General features: G+C 51.7%; 4 protein-coding genes across 6 annotated transcripts; 2 read left to right on the forward strand and 2 right to left on the reverse strand.

Annotated features, from left to right (window-relative positions):
• Positions 1–1153: 1153 nt before the first annotated feature.
• On the reverse strand, positions 1154–7376 carry LOC135997914 (feather keratin Cos1-1/Cos1-3/Cos2-1-like). 2 transcript variants are annotated; one of them, XM_065650836.1, is made up of 2 exons: positions 7293–7376; positions 1154–1480 (listed from the first exon to the last, which is right to left on the reverse strand). In XM_065650836.1, exons 1-2 carry the CDS (start codon positions 7374–7376, stop codon positions 1154–1156), a joined length of 411 nt encoding a protein of 136 aa, XP_065506908.1. The 2 variants fall into 2 exon arrangements, with proteins under 2 accessions (XP_065506908.1, XP_065506909.1); XM_065650837.1 differs by lacking the exon at positions 7293–7376 and adding an exon at positions 1777–1849 and having other exon boundaries at positions 1154–1461.
• Positions 7377–7501: 125 nt separating this feature from the next.
• Positions 7502–8253, forward strand: LOC135998098 (feather keratin Cos1-2-like). Its single transcript, XM_065651207.1, has 2 exons — positions 7502–7633; positions 7927–8253. The coding sequence occupies exons 1-2, from the start codon at positions 7502–7504 to the stop codon at positions 8251–8253; spliced, it is 459 nt and encodes a 152-aa protein (XP_065507279.1).
• A 4793-nt stretch (positions 8254–13046) lies between these two features.
• On the reverse strand, positions 13047–19237 carry LOC135997938 (feather keratin Cos1-1/Cos1-3/Cos2-1-like). Of its 2 annotated transcripts, none has more exons than XM_065650880.1 (2): positions 19154–19237; positions 13047–13373 (listed from the first exon to the last, which is right to left on the reverse strand). In XM_065650880.1, the coding sequence occupies exons 1-2, from the start codon at positions 19235–19237 to the stop codon at positions 13047–13049; spliced, it is 411 nt and encodes a 136-aa protein (XP_065506952.1). The 2 variants fall into 2 exon arrangements, with proteins under 2 accessions (XP_065506952.1, XP_065506953.1); XM_065650881.1 differs by lacking the exon at positions 19154–19237 and adding an exon at positions 13667–13739 and having other exon boundaries at positions 13047–13354.
• A 125-nt stretch (positions 19238–19362) lies between these two features.
• On the forward strand, positions 19363–20114 carry LOC135998000 (feather keratin Cos1-2-like). Its single transcript, XM_065651015.1, has 2 exons — positions 19363–19494; positions 19788–20114. The coding sequence occupies exons 1-2, from the start codon at positions 19363–19365 to the stop codon at positions 20112–20114; spliced, it is 459 nt and encodes a 152-aa protein (XP_065507087.1).
• The last annotated feature ends 681 nt before the right edge of the window (positions 20115–20795 follow it).

Raw genomic sequence — 20795 nt, forward strand, 5'->3', positions numbered from 1 at the left:
CATCATTTTCAACACAACGGTGGCGGTGTACCAGGTCTCCAGCAAGGAAACATGAGGAGGAAGAAGAGTGGAGGTCATTCTCCACCAGGGTTAGAAGATACATGGAGAAGATAATGGCACATGGGGCCGTGTGCCCACCCTGGGATGGATGGAAAGCCCAGGGGAATGAGATCAATTACAGGTGTCTTGTTCTCCATTGCCAAGGCCCAGTACACGACCAGAAGGAATCAGCTGTCCAGACAAGAGGGAAGGAGCAAAGCTGTGGTGGGTTAGATCTACTATTTCAGTTGCTTTCAGAAGGACAAACCACCTTTGTTTCTGACTGAGAGAACCCACTTACCCCAGATAAAGGTCTGACCACACCAGGGTTCAGGTGTGGATGTGGACCAGAGCAGAAAGGACCTGGCAGAGTTTTGACCACCATTTCTGCTCTGCTGGAACTCACCATTGCCATGGAATGCCTGATTTGCATTGCACGTAATTGGATGTGTGACAGTTCCTGGGTGCATTGGTTTCTTAATTGCCTCGTTCTTAATTGCTTACTTTAAATGACCAAAGTGCCTCTTAGGTCTAATGTAGATCATGGTTGGAGATTACATTACTGGGAAGAGCAGAGAATGTTGGGTAAGAAATGCCAATGTGTTTGCCCAAGGGAGCTAAGCAAGGGTGAGACACCCACTAAGTTGACTGTCCCTCGCAAGCAACTCCAGTCAATTTATTTATGAAAACATGAAATTGATTTACTGTGTTGCAAAGTGACAAAATCCACTGCAGGGAGTCCCACCCTCCCCTTCATCCACATGTTTCCCCTGAGCAGACTGGAAGAGTTGCCTAAGAGCAAAAGAGGACTCGGAGGCCCAGGCTTGGGTGCAGCACAGCTTTAATGAGTCTCAAGAAGAAAAGGAGGTGGCTCAGAAGGAGCACCACAGGCAGCCACAAGGATGTGGTGAAACTCCTGCAGGGAGGGAGGCCAACAGGTCACTGCTAGGCTTGCCTTGGGAACAGAATCAGCAGAGGAAAGAGAGAGAGACACGAGTGGAAGAAGGAAACAATGGTTCAAAGCTTGGAATGCAATGCTGTGGATCTCTGTCTCCTTTCAGGACCATGTTCAAAGGTCTTGAGAGGTTCTTGCCCAAAGGAGCTGCCAGCAGTTTTAGCAGGGTCGACATCTGCTGCCACAGTAGCGGCTGGTAATGCAGGAGAGGTCAAAGCCCCCGGAGTTGATGGGCACTCCCTCCGAGCTGAGGATGCTGCCAACAGCAGCGGAGGTGGAGGAGCCCACAACGGTGTTCTGTGGGAAGGAGCTGAGGATGGGGCCGGGCAGGGTCACCACCACAGGGGAGGGCTCAATGACGACATTGGAGCTCTGGCACTGCCTGACACAGGGCTCATTGCAGCTGTTGGCCAGTGGGGTCGGGCCACAGGGCTGGCAGGGCAGACACGGGTTGCAGCAGGACATGTCTCTGGGACAGAGGTTCACCTGGGAGAGAGGGCAGGAGGAAATAGAGCATCAGGTGTTGCTCTTGAGAAACAGCACTGCACCAAAACACAGTTGAGCCAAAGCACCTCTTGGCCCAGCACGCACTGGCAACCTCAAATCCCAGAAGCCACCTCCACTAAGTCCCAAATTCTCTCTGTGGAAGACCTTCTCTCCCCTTCCCGCTCCCATGAGATGCAGCTCCCATCCCAGGGCCAGGACAGACCCTTCCGTCTGAGACACACATTGAGGAAAGACACCTGATTCTGAAGCAGGAGGAGAAGAGGCTTCACACTCACCTGATTCCCAAGGAGAAGGAGGCAAGAGAAGTGGATGATAAAGCTGAGAGTTGGGCTGTCTTTTATAGCAGTCCTGCACTGCCTCAGGCCCAGGCAGCCTTTGTGGAAGTAATAATTTTCTGACAAGCTCTTGGTGAATGCAAAACATGCCAGCTAATGGTATGAGCTGTGTCCTGGTTTTCTGCACTGCCGCCTTTCTATTTCCTGGTATCTGCCACATATTTTCCTATATGAAGGCTTCTTTTGTAAGTGCCGGGATTAGAGGCCTGAGGATTTCCAGGTTGAACACATGTCAGCATGTATTTCTTTTTAGTTCACGCCCATTCCCTCACGGACGCTTCTTTAGAAGGCTGGATGAGAAATCCCAGGATTTCAGGGGCAAGGATGCATCGCTGTGTTCACAAGACAGGGACTAAGAGCCAGAGGGGTCCAGTGGAGGCAGGCTGGGGAACTCTGGTGGGTTATTTCGTACCATCTTACTGACAGCAGGGGCCCCAGCCTCTCCCAGGCCTGCAATCCTTAGCTCGTCCCCAAGGGCTCCTGTGACTGTGTGCACTGCCCTCTCTCATTCTCTCCCGGCTCCCTCCACCAGTCATTGGCTGTCGTATTCCCGGGCGGGTGGACTGCACTTCATGTTTTCATCTCTCTTTCACCCTAAGCTGCCCTCAGGAGGAAATTGCAACCTCTTTGGCCTTCTCCTCTCTCTGGGCAGTCTGTGGGTGCCAGAGACTTCTCGAGCAAAGCTGCCAGTGCTTCTGTCCTGCTTAGAGTGCCCCGTCCCTGCTCTGGAGGGGAGGTCCCCAGCAGCTCCTCCGTCACATCCATTGCTATGTGCTCATCTGCAACAATGTGCCTGTCAGCGTGATTGTGTACCAGCCTGTGTGATTCTCTGCATGCACATCCATGTGCTTGTCTGCCTGGCTGTGCACACACCTGTGTGCCTCTGGTGGGACCGTGTTTCTATTTACCTGTACAATCCGTTGCACTTCGCTGGCCTTGTGCACATTTGCTTGTGTCTGTGCATCTGTGTATATCCTGGTGCACACGTGAGCAAGTTGGATATGTGTTAGTGCATGTGTGTGTGTACGTAGTTGTGCCTGACCATTCCAAGTCCCGTGTTGACACCCCTCTGTGTCAGTGCCAGACATTGACACAGTCTCAGCCCCTCATCTCAGAGGGCACAGACAGGGCCACAGCAATCTGGTCTCAATGTGGTGAATGCCCAACCCTGAACAACTCATTTTATCTTGGCTGCAGGGAGCTTCAAAGGGTTGAGCTGTTTCCCGGAGTCTTTGCTCCTGACTCCTGCAAAAGCTTTGAGGGTACAGGATTCACCTGGCTCCATGACTGACCCTTGTCCAGAGCCAGGAGCTATGGGAAAAGGAATGCGAGCATGAGGAGGCTGGGTGGAGGAAGATGGTGACCATGGGGCGTGTAGCCAACAGCACCAGTAAAGAGCACCAACTCTGTACAGAGCCAAGGATGCCAAGTGCCAGCAACACTAGATAGGTCCAGCTGTGCCATAAGGTCTCTTTCCAAGCCTCTAACGAGACACTGACTGCAAACAGTTTTTACAAACCATTTGGCCATGCCTGAGATGCAGCAGGTGTAGCTTCTGGGCCCCATGGCCTGGAGAAAGAGTGTGGAACTCAAGCATCAGCTAGCATCGCCACATGAGGGAAAGCAGCCACTGGTTCTCCTCTGAAAAGCTTTGCACAGTATCATAGAATCCTAGAATGCTCGGAGTTTGAAGGGACCTCTGTAGGTCATCTTGTCCAACCCACCTTCTAAAGCAAGTACACCTATAGCAGATTGCACAGGAACGTGTCCAGGTGGGTGCTGAATTTCTCCAGAGAAGGAGACTCCACAACCTCTCTGGGCAGCCTGTTCCCGTGCTCTGTCACTGTAGAAGAAAATAAGTTTTTCCTCATCTTCAGATGAAAGCTCCTGTGCTTCCAGTCTGTACCCGTTGCCTATCATCCTATCATTGGGCACCACTGAAAGGATTCTAGTACCATCATCTTGACATCCACCCTTAAGGTACTCGTAAACATTGATAAGATCGTCCCTCAACCTTCTCTTCTCCAGGCTGAACCGACACAGCTCTCTCAGTCTCTCCTCATAAGAAAGATGCTCTGGGCTCAGATCATCTTCGTAGGCCGCCACTGGACTCCATCCAATAATTCCTTATCCTTGTTAAACCGGGGGCCCAGAACTGGATGCTTTTCCTTAAATGCAAGCATTCTGGCTCACACCACAGTGCCTTTCCTCTTCCAGAAATGATGGCAGAGACATCCTGCTCAGGATCCTCAAAGTACTCTGGGAGATGGCCCATTCCCTGCATAGGACACCTCTCAGCCGCAGACAAAGGAGGGCACCTCTGGACTGGCTGGGCTGAGGGTCTTGACTGTGTGCTGCTTCACACCTGGCTCCCATCAGGAAACCGTGGGGAAAGACCTCTCCCCTTGTGGGATCTGGGGTCCACCGGGCCACTCAATGAGTTGGGAAATCTGCAGTGAGTGACCAGTGGTGGAAAGGGGGCACGGCGGCTCTGCCTGCCTTGAAGAACCCTTACTGCGGTGTCCCATCCCACCTGTGCATCCGCAGCACCAAAGAAAAGCTTTTTCACTGTGGAGGTGGTCAAACACTGGAGCGGGTTGTTCAAGAGAGGTTGTGGAGACTTATCTGCAGAGATACTCCAATCCTGTCTAGATACAGCTCTTAGACAGCATGCTCTAGCTGACCCTACTCTTGCAGAGGCATTGAGCGAGGTCGTCTGCAGAGGTGACTTCCATGATTCTGTGAAATGCATAGCTCAAGGTGCTCCGGCCACACAAGGAAATTCAGGTTTCTCTCAGGGTCAGCACACTGGGCCCCTGAATTGAATTGTCCCCCACCACTGCAATTCTCTTCTGTCCATTTCCTCCCCAGGCCCATGCTGAAGTGCAGCAAAGCCCATGTGCCCATCCCTTAAGGAGACACTGCTGCCGCCCTGTCCAAAATGTCTCTCCAGAGCTACTCTCACTTCTTAGCCAAACACCCTTGACACAGCACTCGCGGCACTGTGGGGCCCTGTCATAAAGCGGGAAACCAAACGCAGCATAAAGGGAAACAATAGCACGTGCCATGTCATTACCTGCAATGTTACCACTCATTAGGAGCACGCAGGAAAATTGTGGCTTATGCAGTGTGTGCCTTTGGGCCCGAGGCGGTGTGAAGACAGAAGAAAAACCTGTTCAGCTGGTCACTGTCCCAAACAGTTCAGTCACCTCCTTCACATTAGGAACCAGGTGAATGGGAACTCCCTCTTCTCCTTCCCCTCCTCCTATAGGAAGGGGTCCAGCCTTCAAGGAGATCTCAGTTGATATCAGATCCTTGGTCTCATGTTAGTGCTTTAAGATAGTGGTTGTGGGAGAGGGCAGAGGAGAGATGGTTTGTCATGGAGAGAGGCTGAGGCTGGGCTGAGGTGGCTTTGTGGCTACAGGCCAGGCAGGAGTATCCCTGGGCTCAGGCAGAGAAACCCTTGTTCCCCGCTGCACAGCACCCACCTCCCATCCCATCAGGTGCCTTGGCCTCTGAGCATGCCCTAAGGATGGTGATCCCAACTTGTGCTGTCTTCATGGGAGGACGCCATTGCTGCAGGAGACCCTGGGAGGTCAGCAGCTCCACAATAACTCAAGGCCATTCTTCTTGGTCTGGATGGAGGTGGTCTTGGGCAGGAGACTCAGACAGAGAAGATGGCTACGTGGATGTAAGGAGAAGATTGTAGGAGAAATCACTTTGGCTCATCTTCAGCTTCCCAGCATCTCCAGAAGCATGGCATGCGTCGAAGCAAAGGCATCGCATGTGCCGGGTACACGAGCACAAATGTCAATTGACATCGTGGCCCACCACCCCCACAGAGGAGCAAGAGCAGGAGAAAGTGACTGCACAGATAGAAAGCAGAAATAAAGCACGGAAATTACAAGCACTCGTGGCACTTCTAACTACCATAGCTGTTGCAAATGCAAGAGGACCTTGGCTGGCTTCCAGGCACTCACCCGGCAGGATACTCTCTCCTTCCTCTATGGGACAGGACGAGAACATAAGATGGAAACGGTCATGAGTCCCAGCAAAGACAGGGGGATTACTCATCAATTATCATTAGCGGCAAAATAGACCTGATTTGTAGAAGATTGATTTAACTTATTAACAATAAGACACAAAGAAGGATGGTGAAAACAGCCAAAATAGCCTTAAGAATTTCCCCACATTCCTTAACTCTTTCTAACAGATTAAACTTCCCTCCTTCACTGCAGGCTTCTCTTTTTGATCCACTCTTAAACAATACAGTGGGATGCAGCATAGCAGGTTGTGGTCAATACACAAAAGTTCCTTTCTGATGAAGGCTGGACTTTGACTGACGTACTCATGAAAATCATCAGTGTTTGTGGCTTTCCCTAATCCACACGTACCTGCATTCCCAGACACAGCTGATGGGCCCTCAGACTCAGCTCTTTGTATGGAGGAGGGGAATGCCCTGGTGCTTGAAAAGCAGAGGATTTTGACTGAAAACTGTTTGACTCTCCCTAATGCACCCAGAGATTTTGTCCTCCATCTCAGAGCAGGGCTACACCTTGACCCCAGCCTAATACCCACTTGATGAGAGCTGTCAGCCACTGCCTCACTCAGCACCAGGCTGACAAGCTGCAGAAATACATCTGGCATTGGCAAGGCATGAGGAGCCTGTGTCCCATCCCAGTCACCAGCAACACTGCATCAGCAGGTTATTACTGCAGGGACAATGGCCTGCACAGGTAGGCAGGGTTTCTTGGACTTTCTTCCCGCTTGTAAAGGAAGAAAGGGAGGGTGCAGGAGGCAGAGACTGCATTTCAGTTCTCTGAGCACCTCTCTGCCAGGACAAAGGCATCACCATTCAGCTGCAGACGGGCTCCTTCTGGCAAGGGCAACCTGCTGCTCTACAGTGCTCTTGGACACACCAGGGAAGAGTCGCCCACTACGATGTGCACATGTCCTGATGATGAGGGTCACAGAGCTACAGATGGACACAAGTGTGCTCATGCAGGCCTGCAGGGAACTGTCTGAAAATCTGTACGCTCACAGAAAGCCAGGAAATCATCAGCAAGTAGGGACTTTGTTGAGGAGATGCTGGGGACCACTGTGGTAGAAAAGGATTCAAGTTCCAAAGAGAAAACCAGGCCCCAAACAAGCTCCTGGTGTTTCCTGAGGACCTGCAGAGAGTGCAAGGAGAGAGCATGAGGCAAAGGAGCCCAGCGAAATCGTCCTGAGGGCACTGTTAGTGTTGTAATAGTATCAGACACTCCCAGCAGAGGTCCACCTGTGTGCAACAAGGAGCAACCATCAGAGAGGTGGAGGGAGCAAGAGAAAAGGATACGGCATGTTGTCCCAAATGTCATTTCTTGGTCACTGGATGGGAAACATTACAGCGTTGCCCATTTCCAGACAACTTTGCCACAAAGGAGCCCACAGGAATGACCCAGATGCACATCACCTACCTGCACAGGATGCCACCAGCACTTGGCCTGAGTCCTCTGCCCACGCTGACCTCTGTCTACCCTGGAAACCCTCAGGCCCTTCATCCCGGCACTTACAGAAGAAGCCTTCATATAGGAAAGCACGTGGCATGAGACAGGAAATGAAAAGGCGTCAATGCACGAAATCAGGACACAGCCCATACCATTGGCTGGTGTGTTTTACATTCATCATGAGCTTGTCAGAAAATTATTACTTCCACAAAAGCTGCCTGGGCCTGAGGCAGTGCAGGACTCCTATAAAAGGCAGCCCAACTCTCTGCTCTCTCATCCACTTCTCTCGCCTCCTTCTCCTTGGGAATCAGGTAAGTATGAAACCTCTTCTCCTCCTGCTTCAGAATCAGGTCTCTTTCCTCAATGTGTGTCTCAGCTGAAAGGGTCTGTCCTGGCCCTGGGGTGGGAGCTGCATCTCATGGGAGAGGGAAGGAGAGAGAAGATCTTCTGCAGAGACAGTTTCAGACTTAGTGGAGGTGGCTCCTGGGATTTGAGGTTGGCAGCGTATGCTGGGCCAAGAGGTGCCTTGGCTCTCCTGTGGTTGAGTGCAGTGCTGCTTCACATGTGCTCCTCATGCTTTGCTTCATCCTGTCCTCTCTCCCAGGTGAACCTGTGTCCCAGAGACATGTCCTGCTGCAACCCGTGTCTGCCCTGCCAACCCTGTGGCCCGACCCCACTGGCCAACAGCTGCAATGAGCCCTGTGTCAGGCAGTGCCAGAGCTCCACCATCGCCATCCAGCCCTCCGCAGTGGTGGTGACCCTGCCCGGCCCCATCCTCAGCTCTTTCCCACAGAACACCGTTGTGGGCTCCTCCACCTCCGCTGCTGTTGGCAGCATCCTCAGCTCGGAGGGAGTGCCCATCAACTCCGGGGGCTTTGACCTCTCCTGCATTACCAGCCGCTATGGTGGCAGCAGATGTCGACCCTGCTAAAGATGCTGGCAACGTCCTTGGGCAAGAATCTCCCAAGACCTTGCAACATGGTCCTTGAAAGGAGATAGAGCTTTGCAGCGTTGTATTCGGAGCTTTGAACTCTTGTTTCCTTCTGCAACTCATGTCTCTCTCTCTTGCTTTTGCTGATTCTGTCTCCCAAGGGCAGTGTGGCAGGGCCTTGTTGTTCTCCCTCCCACTGCAGGGCAGGCAGACTGGCACTCTGCAGGAGTTTCACTGCAATGTTATGGCTGTCCGTGGTGCTCCCTCTGAGCCACCTCCTTTTCTTCTTGAGTCTCATTAAACTTGTGCTGCATCCAAGTCTGGACCTCCGAGTCCACCTTTGTTCTGAGGCAACTCTTCCAGTCTGCTCAGGGAAAACACGGAGGAAGGGGAGGGTGGGACTCCCTGCCGTGGGTTGTTTTATGGCCTTTCCTTTGGAGCTGAAGAAGACACTCATGGCTACGCTACAGGCCTTCAGTGAGTAAAGGGTTCCAAAGTGTGGCAGGAGTGGGGCTGGGAAACCACAATTCCTGGGCACAATCCACACCCTCATCTCTCTCATTCCTTCCCCTCCATTACCTGATCTAGTGTGCATGGCCAACACACATGGGCACAGACACATGAGATAGAGGAACCTCATACAATCCTTCACCATCTGGCAGGGCCCAGTTGCTCTCCAGACATGCGTCTGCACCGTCATCATAGAATACCAGGATAAAAGCGACCACAAGGATGACCTGGACCAACCTTTCTTTTCAAAACAACAGGCTAGCCAAGATGCTCCAGCACCCTGTTGAACGGAATCTTATATGTGTCCGATGTTTCAGAATCTACCACTTCCCTGAGGAGATTGTTCCAGCGTGTACTCGTTCTCATCATGAATAATTTTGCTCTCGTGTTCAATCAGATACCTCCCAGGAGTAGCTTGTACCTATTGCCCCTCGTCTTTTCCACGTGACTGCTCGCAAAAAGGGAGTCTCGATTTTCTGTCTAGGCTCCCTGGAAATACTGGAGCATGGTGCTGAGGTCTCCACTAAGCTTCTCAAAGCTGAACAACCCCAGTTGTCTCAGCCTTTTCTTATGCTGCAGATTCTCATCCCGTTGATCATCTTTGTGACCCTTCTCTGGAATATTTCCAGTCTATTCCCATCTCTTTTGTATAGCAGCGACCAAAATCAAGCACAATATTTGAGGTTTGGCCTGACAAGCTCTGAGTAGGGCGTGATAATGACTTCTTTGTCTCCACTGGTGGTGCCCTTGCCAATGTAACTGGGCATCCTGTTGGCCTTCTTTGTTGCAGCAGGACGTTGTTCTCTCCTGTTGAGCTGCTTGTCCACCGGGACCCCCAGGTCCCTTTCCACAGAGCTGCTCCCCAGCCAGCTGGATCCCAGCCTCTGCTGGGATTATGTTTTCCCATGTGCTGCACCTTACACTTGGCTGAGATAATTCCCAGGTTAGGAGTGGTATCAGCCACACTCAGGCTACATAATGGAGTCCCCACTTGCTGTGAACGCAACGATCCTAAGGGCCACCGCAGTCCCAGGACAGCACTGAGTGTTCGAAGATGCATTTTCTGGCCATCATCCTACCCTTTCTACACAGAGGGTGACTGGGCAGATGGCTTGCACACCAGGGTCTTCCCAGCAGTGCAGTTGCTGGCCATTGGAGAGCTGTCCTGCAAGAGACCCTGCACTCGCCTGGGAACCACATGGGCACATCAAAGTGCAGGGCTGGGCCCTCATGGTAGGACACCTCTCCCCACACCAGGCTCTGCAGTAAACAGCACCAGTCTTGGCGGCTACACTGGGAGGAAAGTACTGCTCCTAAGCCCAGGAAGGCAAGCCCCCCACATGGTGCCATGGACCCGCTCTGCCCTGGGCCCAGGCAATGGACCCCAGCACGGAGCGTCTCCACGCACAAGAGAGCCGTCACCAAGAACACCTAGGCAATCAAGACACTCTTCTGGGTACATGTATCTGCCACTCTAGATGGAAGTCTCTTATACCATTGCTGACTTATCTTTGGGGGTTCTCATTTCTCTTGATCGTGGCTGTCCTTCTAGAGAAGAAGTTCAAAGGTTCATGTCCCTCTTTGCTATTCCCTGCCTGCAGAGTACATCTCTTTCAGTGAAGAAATCTTGGAAATGAAGAGGACAATAGCCATGCAGCATCCTATTTTCTCTGCAAAAAAAAGTGAATCTCAATTGCAATAAACTCTTTTGGAATGAGGATTTTCTTTCTGATGACTGGTGCAGTAGAGTGGATGGCATATTGTGACATCACTATTGAAGGGTGCCACTGGGAGGGACAGGGAATCATAGGATATTCCATACTGGAAGTGACCTTGTGTCCTGGGTCATTGAGGGGAGCAACGAGAGGAGGTGGTCTTAGTCAGGTGACCACGGATTGGCCAATTGGAGTATTCCATCCCATTCACGACTTCCTGGATATAAAAGGTGGACCCGAAGGACGCTCCCTCTCTTCTGCTGGGTCTTCTGCTGCTTTGCTTCGTCTCTGCTTCTTGTTCTGCCGTCCCTGCAAGCTGAGGCCTCGTGGCTGTCCCTGCACGTTGAGTCCTCGTGACAGACTGAATCTAGTTCCGGTTGGCTGCAGGATCCTGCTGGAGTAGCTGCTGGGAATTGCAAGACTGGTTCTCTAATATTTGTTCTGCTTTATTTTTTCTCTATGTTTATTTAGTAGCATTAGTAAAACGTTTTCAAATTTTCCAGCTTTCTTCTCTCTGTCCTTCTTTTCCTTTCCTCTCAAAATCGTCTGTCCTTAGTGAAAAAGGAGGAGGAGCCGGGGGGAGCGGAAGCGGGGAGGGGGAAGAGGGTTAAGGAAAATGTATCTGCCACAGTTTTTGGTTGTCTCCCGGCGATGAAACCACGACACCTTGAAAGATCACCTGCTCCAATCTTTCATGGGAAAGAGAGACAAGATGAGATTATCTACCACCCTGTCCAATCACAACTTGGAAACTTGCAGCAGATGGGAACTCTGCCACATCCCTGGGAGGTCATTCCAGTGAAGGATTGGTCTTACTGTAAAAAAGGTATTTCTTATGTGAAACTGAAACCTCTCCCAGTGACACTTGGACTCACTGGCCCTTGTCCTCGCCATGTGGCTCCTTTGAATGAGAGAGCTTGCATCTTCTTTGTAGAAATTATTGAAGTACTAGAATATGTTGATGAGGTCTGCCCGAGCCTTCTGTTCATCCAGCAGAAGAAGACCTGTCTCCTTCAGCCTTCTCTCAGAGGACAGGTTCTCCAGCCCTTTGGTCCAATTAGACGCATACACAAGAGTGGTGGTGGCTGTCAGATCAGGATCAGGGAAGGCCGAGTCAGGGGACTTGGATCCCAGCAGTGGCTTTCTTGATGCAGAACGGCCAGTCAGCACAAGTGGCAACTGCGTGAAGATGGCCACAATCCCAATGCCCGTGCTACCAGGGCTTGCAGGAAAGAGATTTTCTCTCCCATGGGAGTGTTGCAATGAAGAAGTTTGCATATGGTGACATTACAATTGAAGGACATGAGTGGGAGGATCATGAACTCAGTGATAGCCAGGAAGACAGGAAAACGTCAAAAGGACTGTGCCAGGAAGCAGGCAACATAAATGATTTTCCTCAAGGCAAGGAAAATCTCCATCATTTTCGACACCACGGTGGCGGTGTACCAGGTCTCCACCAAGGAAACATGAGGAGGAAGAAGAATGGAGGTCATTCTCCACCAGGGTTAGAAGATACATGGAGAAGATAATGGCACATGGGGCCGTGTGCCCACCCTGGGATGGATGGAAAGCCCAGGGGAATGAGATCAATTACAGGTGTCTTGTTCTCCATTGCCATGGCCCAGTACACGACCAGAAGGAATCAGCTGTCCAGACAAGAGGGAAGGAGCAAAGCTGTGGTGGGTTAGATCTACTATTTCAGTTGCTTTCAGAAGGACAAACCACCTTTGTTTCTGACTGAGAGAATCCACTTACCCCAGATAAAGGTCTGACCACACCAGGGTTCAGGTGTGGATGTGGACCAGAGCAGAAAGGACCTGGCAGAGTTTTGACCACCATTTCTGCTCTGCTGGAACTCACCATTGCCATGGAATGGCTGATTTGCGTTGCACGTAATTGGATGTGTGACAGTTCCTGGGTGCATTGGTTTCTTAATTGCCTCGTTCTTAATTGCTTACTTTAAATGACCAAAGTGCCTCTTAGGTCTAATGTAGATCATGGTTGGAGATTACATTACTGGGAAGAGCAGAGAATGTTGGGTAAGAAATGCCAATGTGTTTGCCCAAGGGAGCTAAGCAAGGGTGAGACACCCACTAAGTTGACTGTCCCTCGCAAGCAACTCCAGTCAATTTATTTATGAAAACATGAAATTGATTTACTGTGTTGCAAAGTGACAAAATCCACTGCAGGGAGTCCCACCCTCCCCTTCATCCACATGTTTCCCCTGAGCAGACTGGAAGAGTTGCCTAAGAGCAAAAGAGGACTCGGAGGCCCAGGCTTGGATGCAGCACAGCTTTAATGAGTCTCAAGAAGAAAAGGAGGTGGCTCAGAAGGAGCACCACAGGCAGCCACAAGGATGTGGTGAAACTCCTGCAGGGAGGGAGGCCAACAGGTCACTGCTAGGCTTGCCTTGGGAACAGAATCAGCAGAGGAAAGAGAGAGAGACACGAGTGGAAGAAGGAAACAATGGTTCAAAGCTTGGAATGCAATGCTGTGGATCTCTGTCTCCTTTCAGGACCATGTTCAAAGGTCTTGAGAGGTTCTTGCCCAAAAGAGCTGCCAGCAGCTTTAGCAGGGTCGACATCTGCTGCCACAGTAGCGGCTGGTAATGCAGGAGAGGTCAAAGCCCCCAGAGTTGATGGGCACTCCCTCCGAGCTGAGGATGCTGCCAACAGCAGCGGAGGTGGAGGAGCCCACAACGGTGTTCTGTGGGAAGGAGCTGAGGATGGGGCCGGGCAGGGTCACCACCACAGGGGAGGGCTCAATGACGACATTGGAGCTCTGGCACTGCCTGACACAGGGCTCATTGCAGCTGTTGGCCAGTGGGGTCGGGCCACAGGGCCGGCAGGGCAGGCACGGGTTGCAGCAGGACATGTCTCTGGGACAGAGGTTCACCTGGGAGAGAGGGCAGGAGGAAATAGAGCACCAGGTGTTGCTCTTGAGAAACAGCACTACACCAAAACACAGTTGAGCCAAAGCACCTCTTGGCCCAGCACGCACTGGCAACCTCAAATCCCAGAAGCCACCTCCACTAAGTCCCAAATTCCCTCTGTGGAAGACCTTCTCTCCCCTTCCCTCTCCCATGAGATGCAGCTCCCATCCCAGGGTCGGGACAGACCCTTTCGTCTGAGACACACATTGAGGAAAGACACCTGATTCTGAAGCAGGAGAAGAGGCTTCACACTCACCTGATTCCCAAGGAGAAGGAGGCAAGAGAAGTGGATGATAAAGCTGAGAGTTGGGCTGCCTTTTATAGGAGTCCTGCACTGCCTCAGGCCCAGGCAGCCTTTGTGGAAGTAATAATTTTCTGACAAGCTCTTGGTGAATGCAAAACATGCCAGCTGTGTCCTGGTTTTCTGCACTGCCACCTTTCTATTTCCTGGTATCTGCCACATATTTTCCTATATGAAGGCTTCTTTTGTAATTGCCAGGATTAGAGGCCTGAGGATTTCCAGGTTGGACGCATGTCAGCATGTATTTCTTTTTAGTTCACGCCCATTCCCTCACGGACGCTTCTTTAGAAGGCTGGATGAGAAATCCCAGGCTGTGTTCAGAAGACAGGAACTAAGAGCCAGAGGGGTCCAGTGGAGGCAGGCTGGGGAACTCTGCTGGGTTATTTCGTATCATCTTACTGACAGCAGGGGCCCCAGCTTCTCCCAGGCCTGCAATCCTTAGCTCGTCCCCAAGGGCTCCTGTGACTGTGTGCACTGCCCTCTCTCATTCTCTCCCGGCTCCCTCCACCAGTCATTGGCTGTCGTATTCCCGGGCGCGTGGACTGCACTTCATGTTTTCATCTCTCTTTCACCCTAAGCTGCCCTCAGGAGGAAATTGCAACCTCTTTGGCCTTCTCCTCTCTCTGGGCAGTCTGTGGGTCCCAGAGACATCTCGAGCAATGCTGCCAGTGCTTCTGTCCTGCTTAGAGTGCCCCGTCCCTGCTCTGGAGGGGAGGTCCCCAGCAGCTCCTCCGTCACATCCATTGCTATGTGCTCATCTGCAACAATGTGCCTGTCAGCGTGATTGTGTACCAGCCTGTGTGATTCTCTGCATGCACATCCATGTGCTTGTCTGCCTGGCTGTGCACACACCTGTGTGCCTCTGGTGGGACCGTGTTTCTATTTACCTGTACAATCCGTTGCACTTCGCTGGCCTTGTGCACATTTGCTTGTGTCTGTGCATCTGTGTATATCCTGGTGCACACGTGAGCAAGTTGGATATGTGTTAGTGCATGTGTGTGTGTACGTAGTTGTGCCTGACCATTCCAAGTCCCGTGTTGACACCCCTCTGTGTCAGTGCCAGACATTGACACAGTCTCAGCCCCTCATCTCAGAGGGCACAGACAGGGCCACAGCAATCTGGTCTCAATGTGGTGAATGCCCAACCCTGAACAACTCATTTTATCTTGGCTGCAGGGAGCTTCAAAGGGTTGAGCTGTTTCCCGGAGTCTTTGCTCCTGACTCCTGCAAAAGCTTTGAGGGTACAGGATTCACCTGGCTCCATGACTGACCCTTGTCCAGAGCCAGGAGCTATGGGAAAAGGAATGCAAGCATGAGGAGGCTGGGTGGAGGAAGATGGTGACCATGGGGCGTGTAGCCAACAGCACCAGTGAAGAGCACCAACTCTGTACAGAGCCAAGGATGCCAAGTGCCAGCAACACTAGATAGGTCCAGCTGTGCCATAAGGTCTCTTTCCAAGCCTCTAACGAGACACTGACTGCAAACAATTTTTACAAACCATTTGGCCATGCCTGAGATGCAGCAGGTGTAGCTTCTGGGCCCCATGGCCTGGAGAAAGAGTGTGGAACTCAAGCATCAGCTAGCATCGCCACACGAGGGAAAGCAGCCACTGGTTCTCCTCTGAAAAGCTTTGCACAGTATCATAGAATCCTAGAATGCTCGGAGTTTGAAGGGACCTCTGTAGGTCATCTTGTCCAACCCACCTTCTAAAGCAAGTACACCTATAGCAGATTGCACAGGAATGTGTCCAGGTGGGTGCTGAATTTCTCCAGAGAAGGAGACTCCACATCCTCTATGGGCAGCCTGTTCCCGTGCTCTGTCACTGTAGAAGAAAATAAGTTTTTCCTCATCTTCAGATGAAAGCTCCTGTGCTTCCAGTCTGTACCCGTTGCCTATCATCCTATCATTGGGCACCACTGAAAGGATTCTAGTACCATCATCTTGACATCCACCCTTAAGGTACTCGTAAACATTGATAATATCGTCTCTCAACCTTCTCTTCTCCAGGCTGAACCGACACAGCTCTCTCAGTCTCTCCTCATAAGAAAGATGCTCTGGGCTCAGATCATCTTCGTAGGCCGCCACTGGACTCCATCCAATAATTCCTTATCCTTGTTAAACCGGGGGCCCAGAACTGGATGCTTTTCCTTAAATGCAAGCATTCTGGCTCACACCACAGTGCCTTTCCTCTTCCAGAAATGATGGCAGAGACATCCTGCTCAGGATCCTCAGAGTGCTCTGGGAGATGGCCCATTCCCTGCATAGGACACCTCTCAGCAGCAGACAGAGGAGGACACCTCTGGACTGGCTGGGCTGAGGGTCTTGACTGTGTGCTGCTTCACACCTGGCTCCCATCAGGAAACCGTGGGGAAAGACCTCTCCCCTTGTGGGATCTGGGGTCCACAGGGCCACTCAATGAGTTGGGAACTCTGCAGTGAGTGACCAGTGGTGGAAAGGGGGTACGGCGGCTCTGCCCGCCTTGAAGAACCCTTACTGCGGTGTCCCATCCCACTTGTGCATCCGCAGCACCAAAGAAAAGCTTTTTCACTGTGGAGGTGGTCAAACACTGGAGCGGGTTGTTCAAGAGAGGTTGTGGAGACTTATCTGCAGAGATACTCCAATCCTGTCTAGATACAGCTCTTAGACAGCATGCTCTAGCTGACCCTACTCTTGCAAAGACATTGAGAGAGGTCGTCTGCAGAGGTGACTTCCATGATTCTGTGAAATGCATAGCTCAAGGTGCTCCGGCCACACAAGGAAATTCAGGTTTCTCTCAGGGTCAGCACACTGGGCCCCTGAATTGAATTCTCCCCCACCACTGCAATTCTCTTCTGTCCATTTCCTCCCCAGGCCCATGCTGAAGTGCAGCAAAGCCCATGTGCCCAACCCTTAAGGAGACACTGCTGCAGCCCTGTCCAAAATGTCTCTCCAGAGCTACTCTCACTTCTTAGCCAAACACCCTTGACACAGCACTCGCGGCACTGTGGGGCCCTGTCATAAAGCGGGAAACCAAACGCAGCATAAAGGGAAACAATAGCACGTGCCATGTCATTACCTGCAATGTTACCACTCATTAGGAGCACGCAGGAAAATTGTGGCTTATGCAGTGTGTGCCTTTGGGCCCGAGGCGGTGTGAAGACAGAAGAAAAACCAGTTCAGCTGGTCACTGTCCCAAACAGTTCAGTCACCTCCTTCACATTAGGAACCAGGTGAATGGGAATTCCCTCTTCTCCTTCCCCTCCTCCTATAGGAAGGGGTCCAGCCTTCAAGGAGATCTCAGTTGATATCAGATCCTTGGTCTCATGTTAGTGCTCTGAGATAGTGGTTGTGGGAGAGGGCAGAGGAGAGATGGTTTGTCATGGAGAGAGGCTGAGGCTGGGCTGAGGTGGCTTTGTGGCTACAGGCCAGGCAGGAGTATCCCTGGGCTCAGGCAGAGAAACCCTTGTTCCCCGCTGCACAGCACCCACCTCCCATCCCATCAGGTGCCTTGGCCTCTGAGCATGCCCTAAGGATGGTGATCCCAACTTGAGCTGTCTTCATGGGAGGACGCCATTGCTGCAGGAGACCCTGGGAGGTCAGCAGCTCCACAATAACTCAAGGCCATTCTTCTTGGTCTGGATGGAGGTGGTCTTGGGCAGGAGACTCAGACAGAGAAGATGGCTACGTGGATGTAAGGAGAAGATTGCAGGAGAAATCACTTTGGCTCATCTTCAGCTTCCCATCATCTCCAGAAGAAGGGGGCATGGCATGCGTCGAAGCAAAGGCATCGCATGTGCCGGGTACACGAGCACAAATGTCAATTGACATCGTGGCCCACCACCCCCACAGAGGAGCAAGAGCAGGAGAAAGTGACTGCACAGATAGAAAGCAGAAATAAAGCACGGAAATTACAAGCACTCGTGGCACTTCTAACTACCATAGCTGTTGCAAATGCAAGAGGACCTTGGCTGGCTTCCAGGCACTCACCCGGCAGGATACTCTCTCCTTCCTCTATGGGACAGGACGAGAACATAAGATGGAAACGGTCATGAGTCCCAGTAAAGACAGGGGGATTACTCATCAATTATCATTAGCGGCAAAATAGACCTGATTTGTAGAAGATTGATTTAACTTATTAACAATAAGACACAAAGAAGGATGGTGAAAACAGCCAAAATAGCCTTAAGAATTTCCCCACATTCCTTAACTCTTTCTAACAGATTAAACTTCCCTCCTTCACTGCAGGCTTCTCTTTTTGATCCACTCTTAAACAATACAGTGGGATGCAGCATAGCAGGTTGTGGTCAATACACAAAAGTTCCTTTCTGATGAAGGCTGGACTTTGACTGACGTACTCATGAAAATCATCAGTGTTTGTGGCTTTCCCTAATCCACACGTACCTGCATTCCCAGACACAGCTGATGGGCCCTCAGACTCAGCTCTTTGTATGGAGGAGGGGAATGCCCTGGTGCTTGAAAAGCAGAGGATTTTGACTGAAAACTGTTTGACTCTCCCTAATGCACCCAGAGATTTTGTCCTCCATCTCAGAGCAGGGCTACACCTTGACCCCAGCCTAATACCCACTTGATGAGAGCTGTCAGCCACTGCCTCACTCAGCACCAGGCTGACAAGCTGCAGAAATACATCTGGCATTGGCAAGGCATGAGGAGCCTGTGTCCCATCCCAGTCACCAGCAACACTGCATCAGCAGGTTATTACTGCAGGGACAATGGCCTGCACAGGTAGGCAGGGTTTCTTGGACTTTCTTCCCGCTTGTAAAGGAAGAAAGGGAGGGTGCAGGAGGCAGAGACTGCATTTCAGTTCTCTGAGCACCTCTCTGCCAGGACAAAGGCATCACCATTCAGCTGCAGACGGGCTCCTTCTGGCAAGGGCAACCTGCTGCTCTACAGTGCTCTTGGACACACCAGGGAAGAGTCGCCCACTACAATGTGCACATGTCCTGATGATGAGGGTCACAGAGCTACAGATGGACACAAGTGTGCTCATGCAGGCCTGCAGGGAACTGTCTGAAAATCTGTACGCTCACAGAAAGCCAGGAAATCATCAGCAAGTAGGGACTTTGTTGAGGAGATGCTGGGGACCACTGTGGTAGAAAAGGATTCAAGTTCCAAAGAGAAAACCAGGCCCCAAACAAGCTCCTGGTGTTTCCTGAGGACCTGCAGAGAGTGCAAGGAGAGGGCATGAGGCAAAGGAGCCCAGCGAAATCGTCCTGAGGGCACTGTTAGTGTTGTAATAGTATCAGACACTCCCAGCAGAGGTCCACCTGTGTGCAACAAGGAGCAACCATCAGAGAGGTGGAGGGAGCAAGAGAAAAGGATACGGCATGTTGTCCCAAATGTCATTTCTTGGTCACTGGATGGGAAACATTACAGCGTTGCCCATTTCCAGACAACTTTGCCACAAAGGAGCCCACAGGAATGACCCAGATGCACATCACCTACCTGCACAGGATGCCACCAGCACTTGGCCTGAGTCCTCTGCCCACGCTGACCTCTGTCTACCCTGGAAACCCTCAGGCCCTTCATCCCGGCACTTACAGAAGAAGCCTTCATATAGGAAAGCACGTGGCATGAGACAGGAAATGAAAAGGCGTCAATGCACGAAATCAGGACACAGCCCATACCATTGGCTGGTGTGTTTTACATTCATCATGAGCTTGTCAGAAAATTATTACTTCCACAAAAGCTGCCTGGGCCTGAGGCAGTGCAGGACTCCTATAAAAGGCAGCCCAACTCTCTGCTCTCTCATCCACTTCTCTCGCCTCCTTCTCCTTGGGAATCAGGTAAGTATGAAACCTCTTCTCCTCCTGCTTCAGAATCAGGTCTCTTTCCTCAATGTGTGTCTCAGCTGAAAGGGTCTGTCCTGGCCCTGGGGTGGGAGCTGCATCTCATGGGAGAGGGAAGGGGAGAGAAGATCTTCTGCAGAGACAGTTTCAGACTTAGTGGAGGTGGCTCCTGGGATTTGAGGTTGGCAGCGTATGCTGGGCCAAGAGGTGCCTTGGCTCTCCTGTGGTTGAGTGCAGTGCTGCTTCACATGTGCTCCTCATGCTTTGCTTCGTCCTGTCCTCTCTCCCAGGTGAACCTGTGTCCCAGAGACATGTCCTGCTGCAACCCGTGTCTGCCCTGCCAGCCCTGTGGCCCGACCCCACTGGCCAACAGCTGCAATGAGCCCTGTGTCAGGCAGTGCCAGAGCTCCACCATCGCCATCCAGCCCTCCGCAGTGGTGGTGACCCTGCCCGGCCCCATCCTCAGCTCTTTCCCACAGAACACTGTTGTGGGCTCCTCCACCTCCGCTGCTGTTGGCAGCATCCTCAGCTCGGAGGGAGTGCCCATCAACTCCGGGGGCTTTGACCTCTCCTGCATTACCAGCCGCTACTGTGGCAGCAGATGTCGACCCTGCTAAAGATGCTGGCAACGTCCTTGGGCAAGAATCTCCCAAGACCTTGCAACATGGTCCTTGAAAGGAGATAGAGCTTTGCAGCGTTGTATTCGGAGCTTTGAAATCTTGTTTCCTTCTGTGACTCATGTCTCTCTCTCTCTTGCTTTTGCTGATTCTGTCTCCCAAGGGCAGTGTGGCAGGGCCTTGTTGTTCTCCCTCCCACTGCAGGGCAGGCAGACTGACACTCTGCAGGAGTTTCACTGCAATGTTATGGCTGTCTGTGGTGCTCCCTCTGAGCCACCTCCTTTTCTTCTTGAGTCTCATTAAACTTGTGCTGCATCCAAGTCTGGACCTCCGAGTCCACCTTTGTTCTGAGGCAACTCTTCCAGTCTGCTCAGGGAAAACACGGAGGAAGGGGAGGGTGGGACTCCCTGCTGTGGATTGTTTCATGCCCTTTCCTTTGGAGCTGAAGAAGACACTCATGGCTACGCTACAGGCAGTGGCCTTCAGTGAGTAAAGGGTTCCAAAGTGTGGCAGGAGTGGGGCTGGGAAGCTGCAATTCCTGGGCACAATCCACACCCTCATCTCTCTCATTCCTTCCCCTCCATTACCTGATCTAGTGTGCATGGCCAACACACATGGGCACAGACACATGAGATAGAGGAACCTCATACAATCCTTCAGCATCTGGCAGGGCCCAGTTGC

This window comes from Caloenas nicobarica, chromosome 24 (genome assembly GCF_036013445.1).
Source record: "Caloenas nicobarica isolate bCalNic1 chromosome 24, bCalNic1.hap1, whole genome shotgun sequence".
NCBI classification, from domain to species: domain Eukaryota; kingdom Metazoa; phylum Chordata; class Aves; order Columbiformes; family Columbidae; genus Caloenas; species Caloenas nicobarica.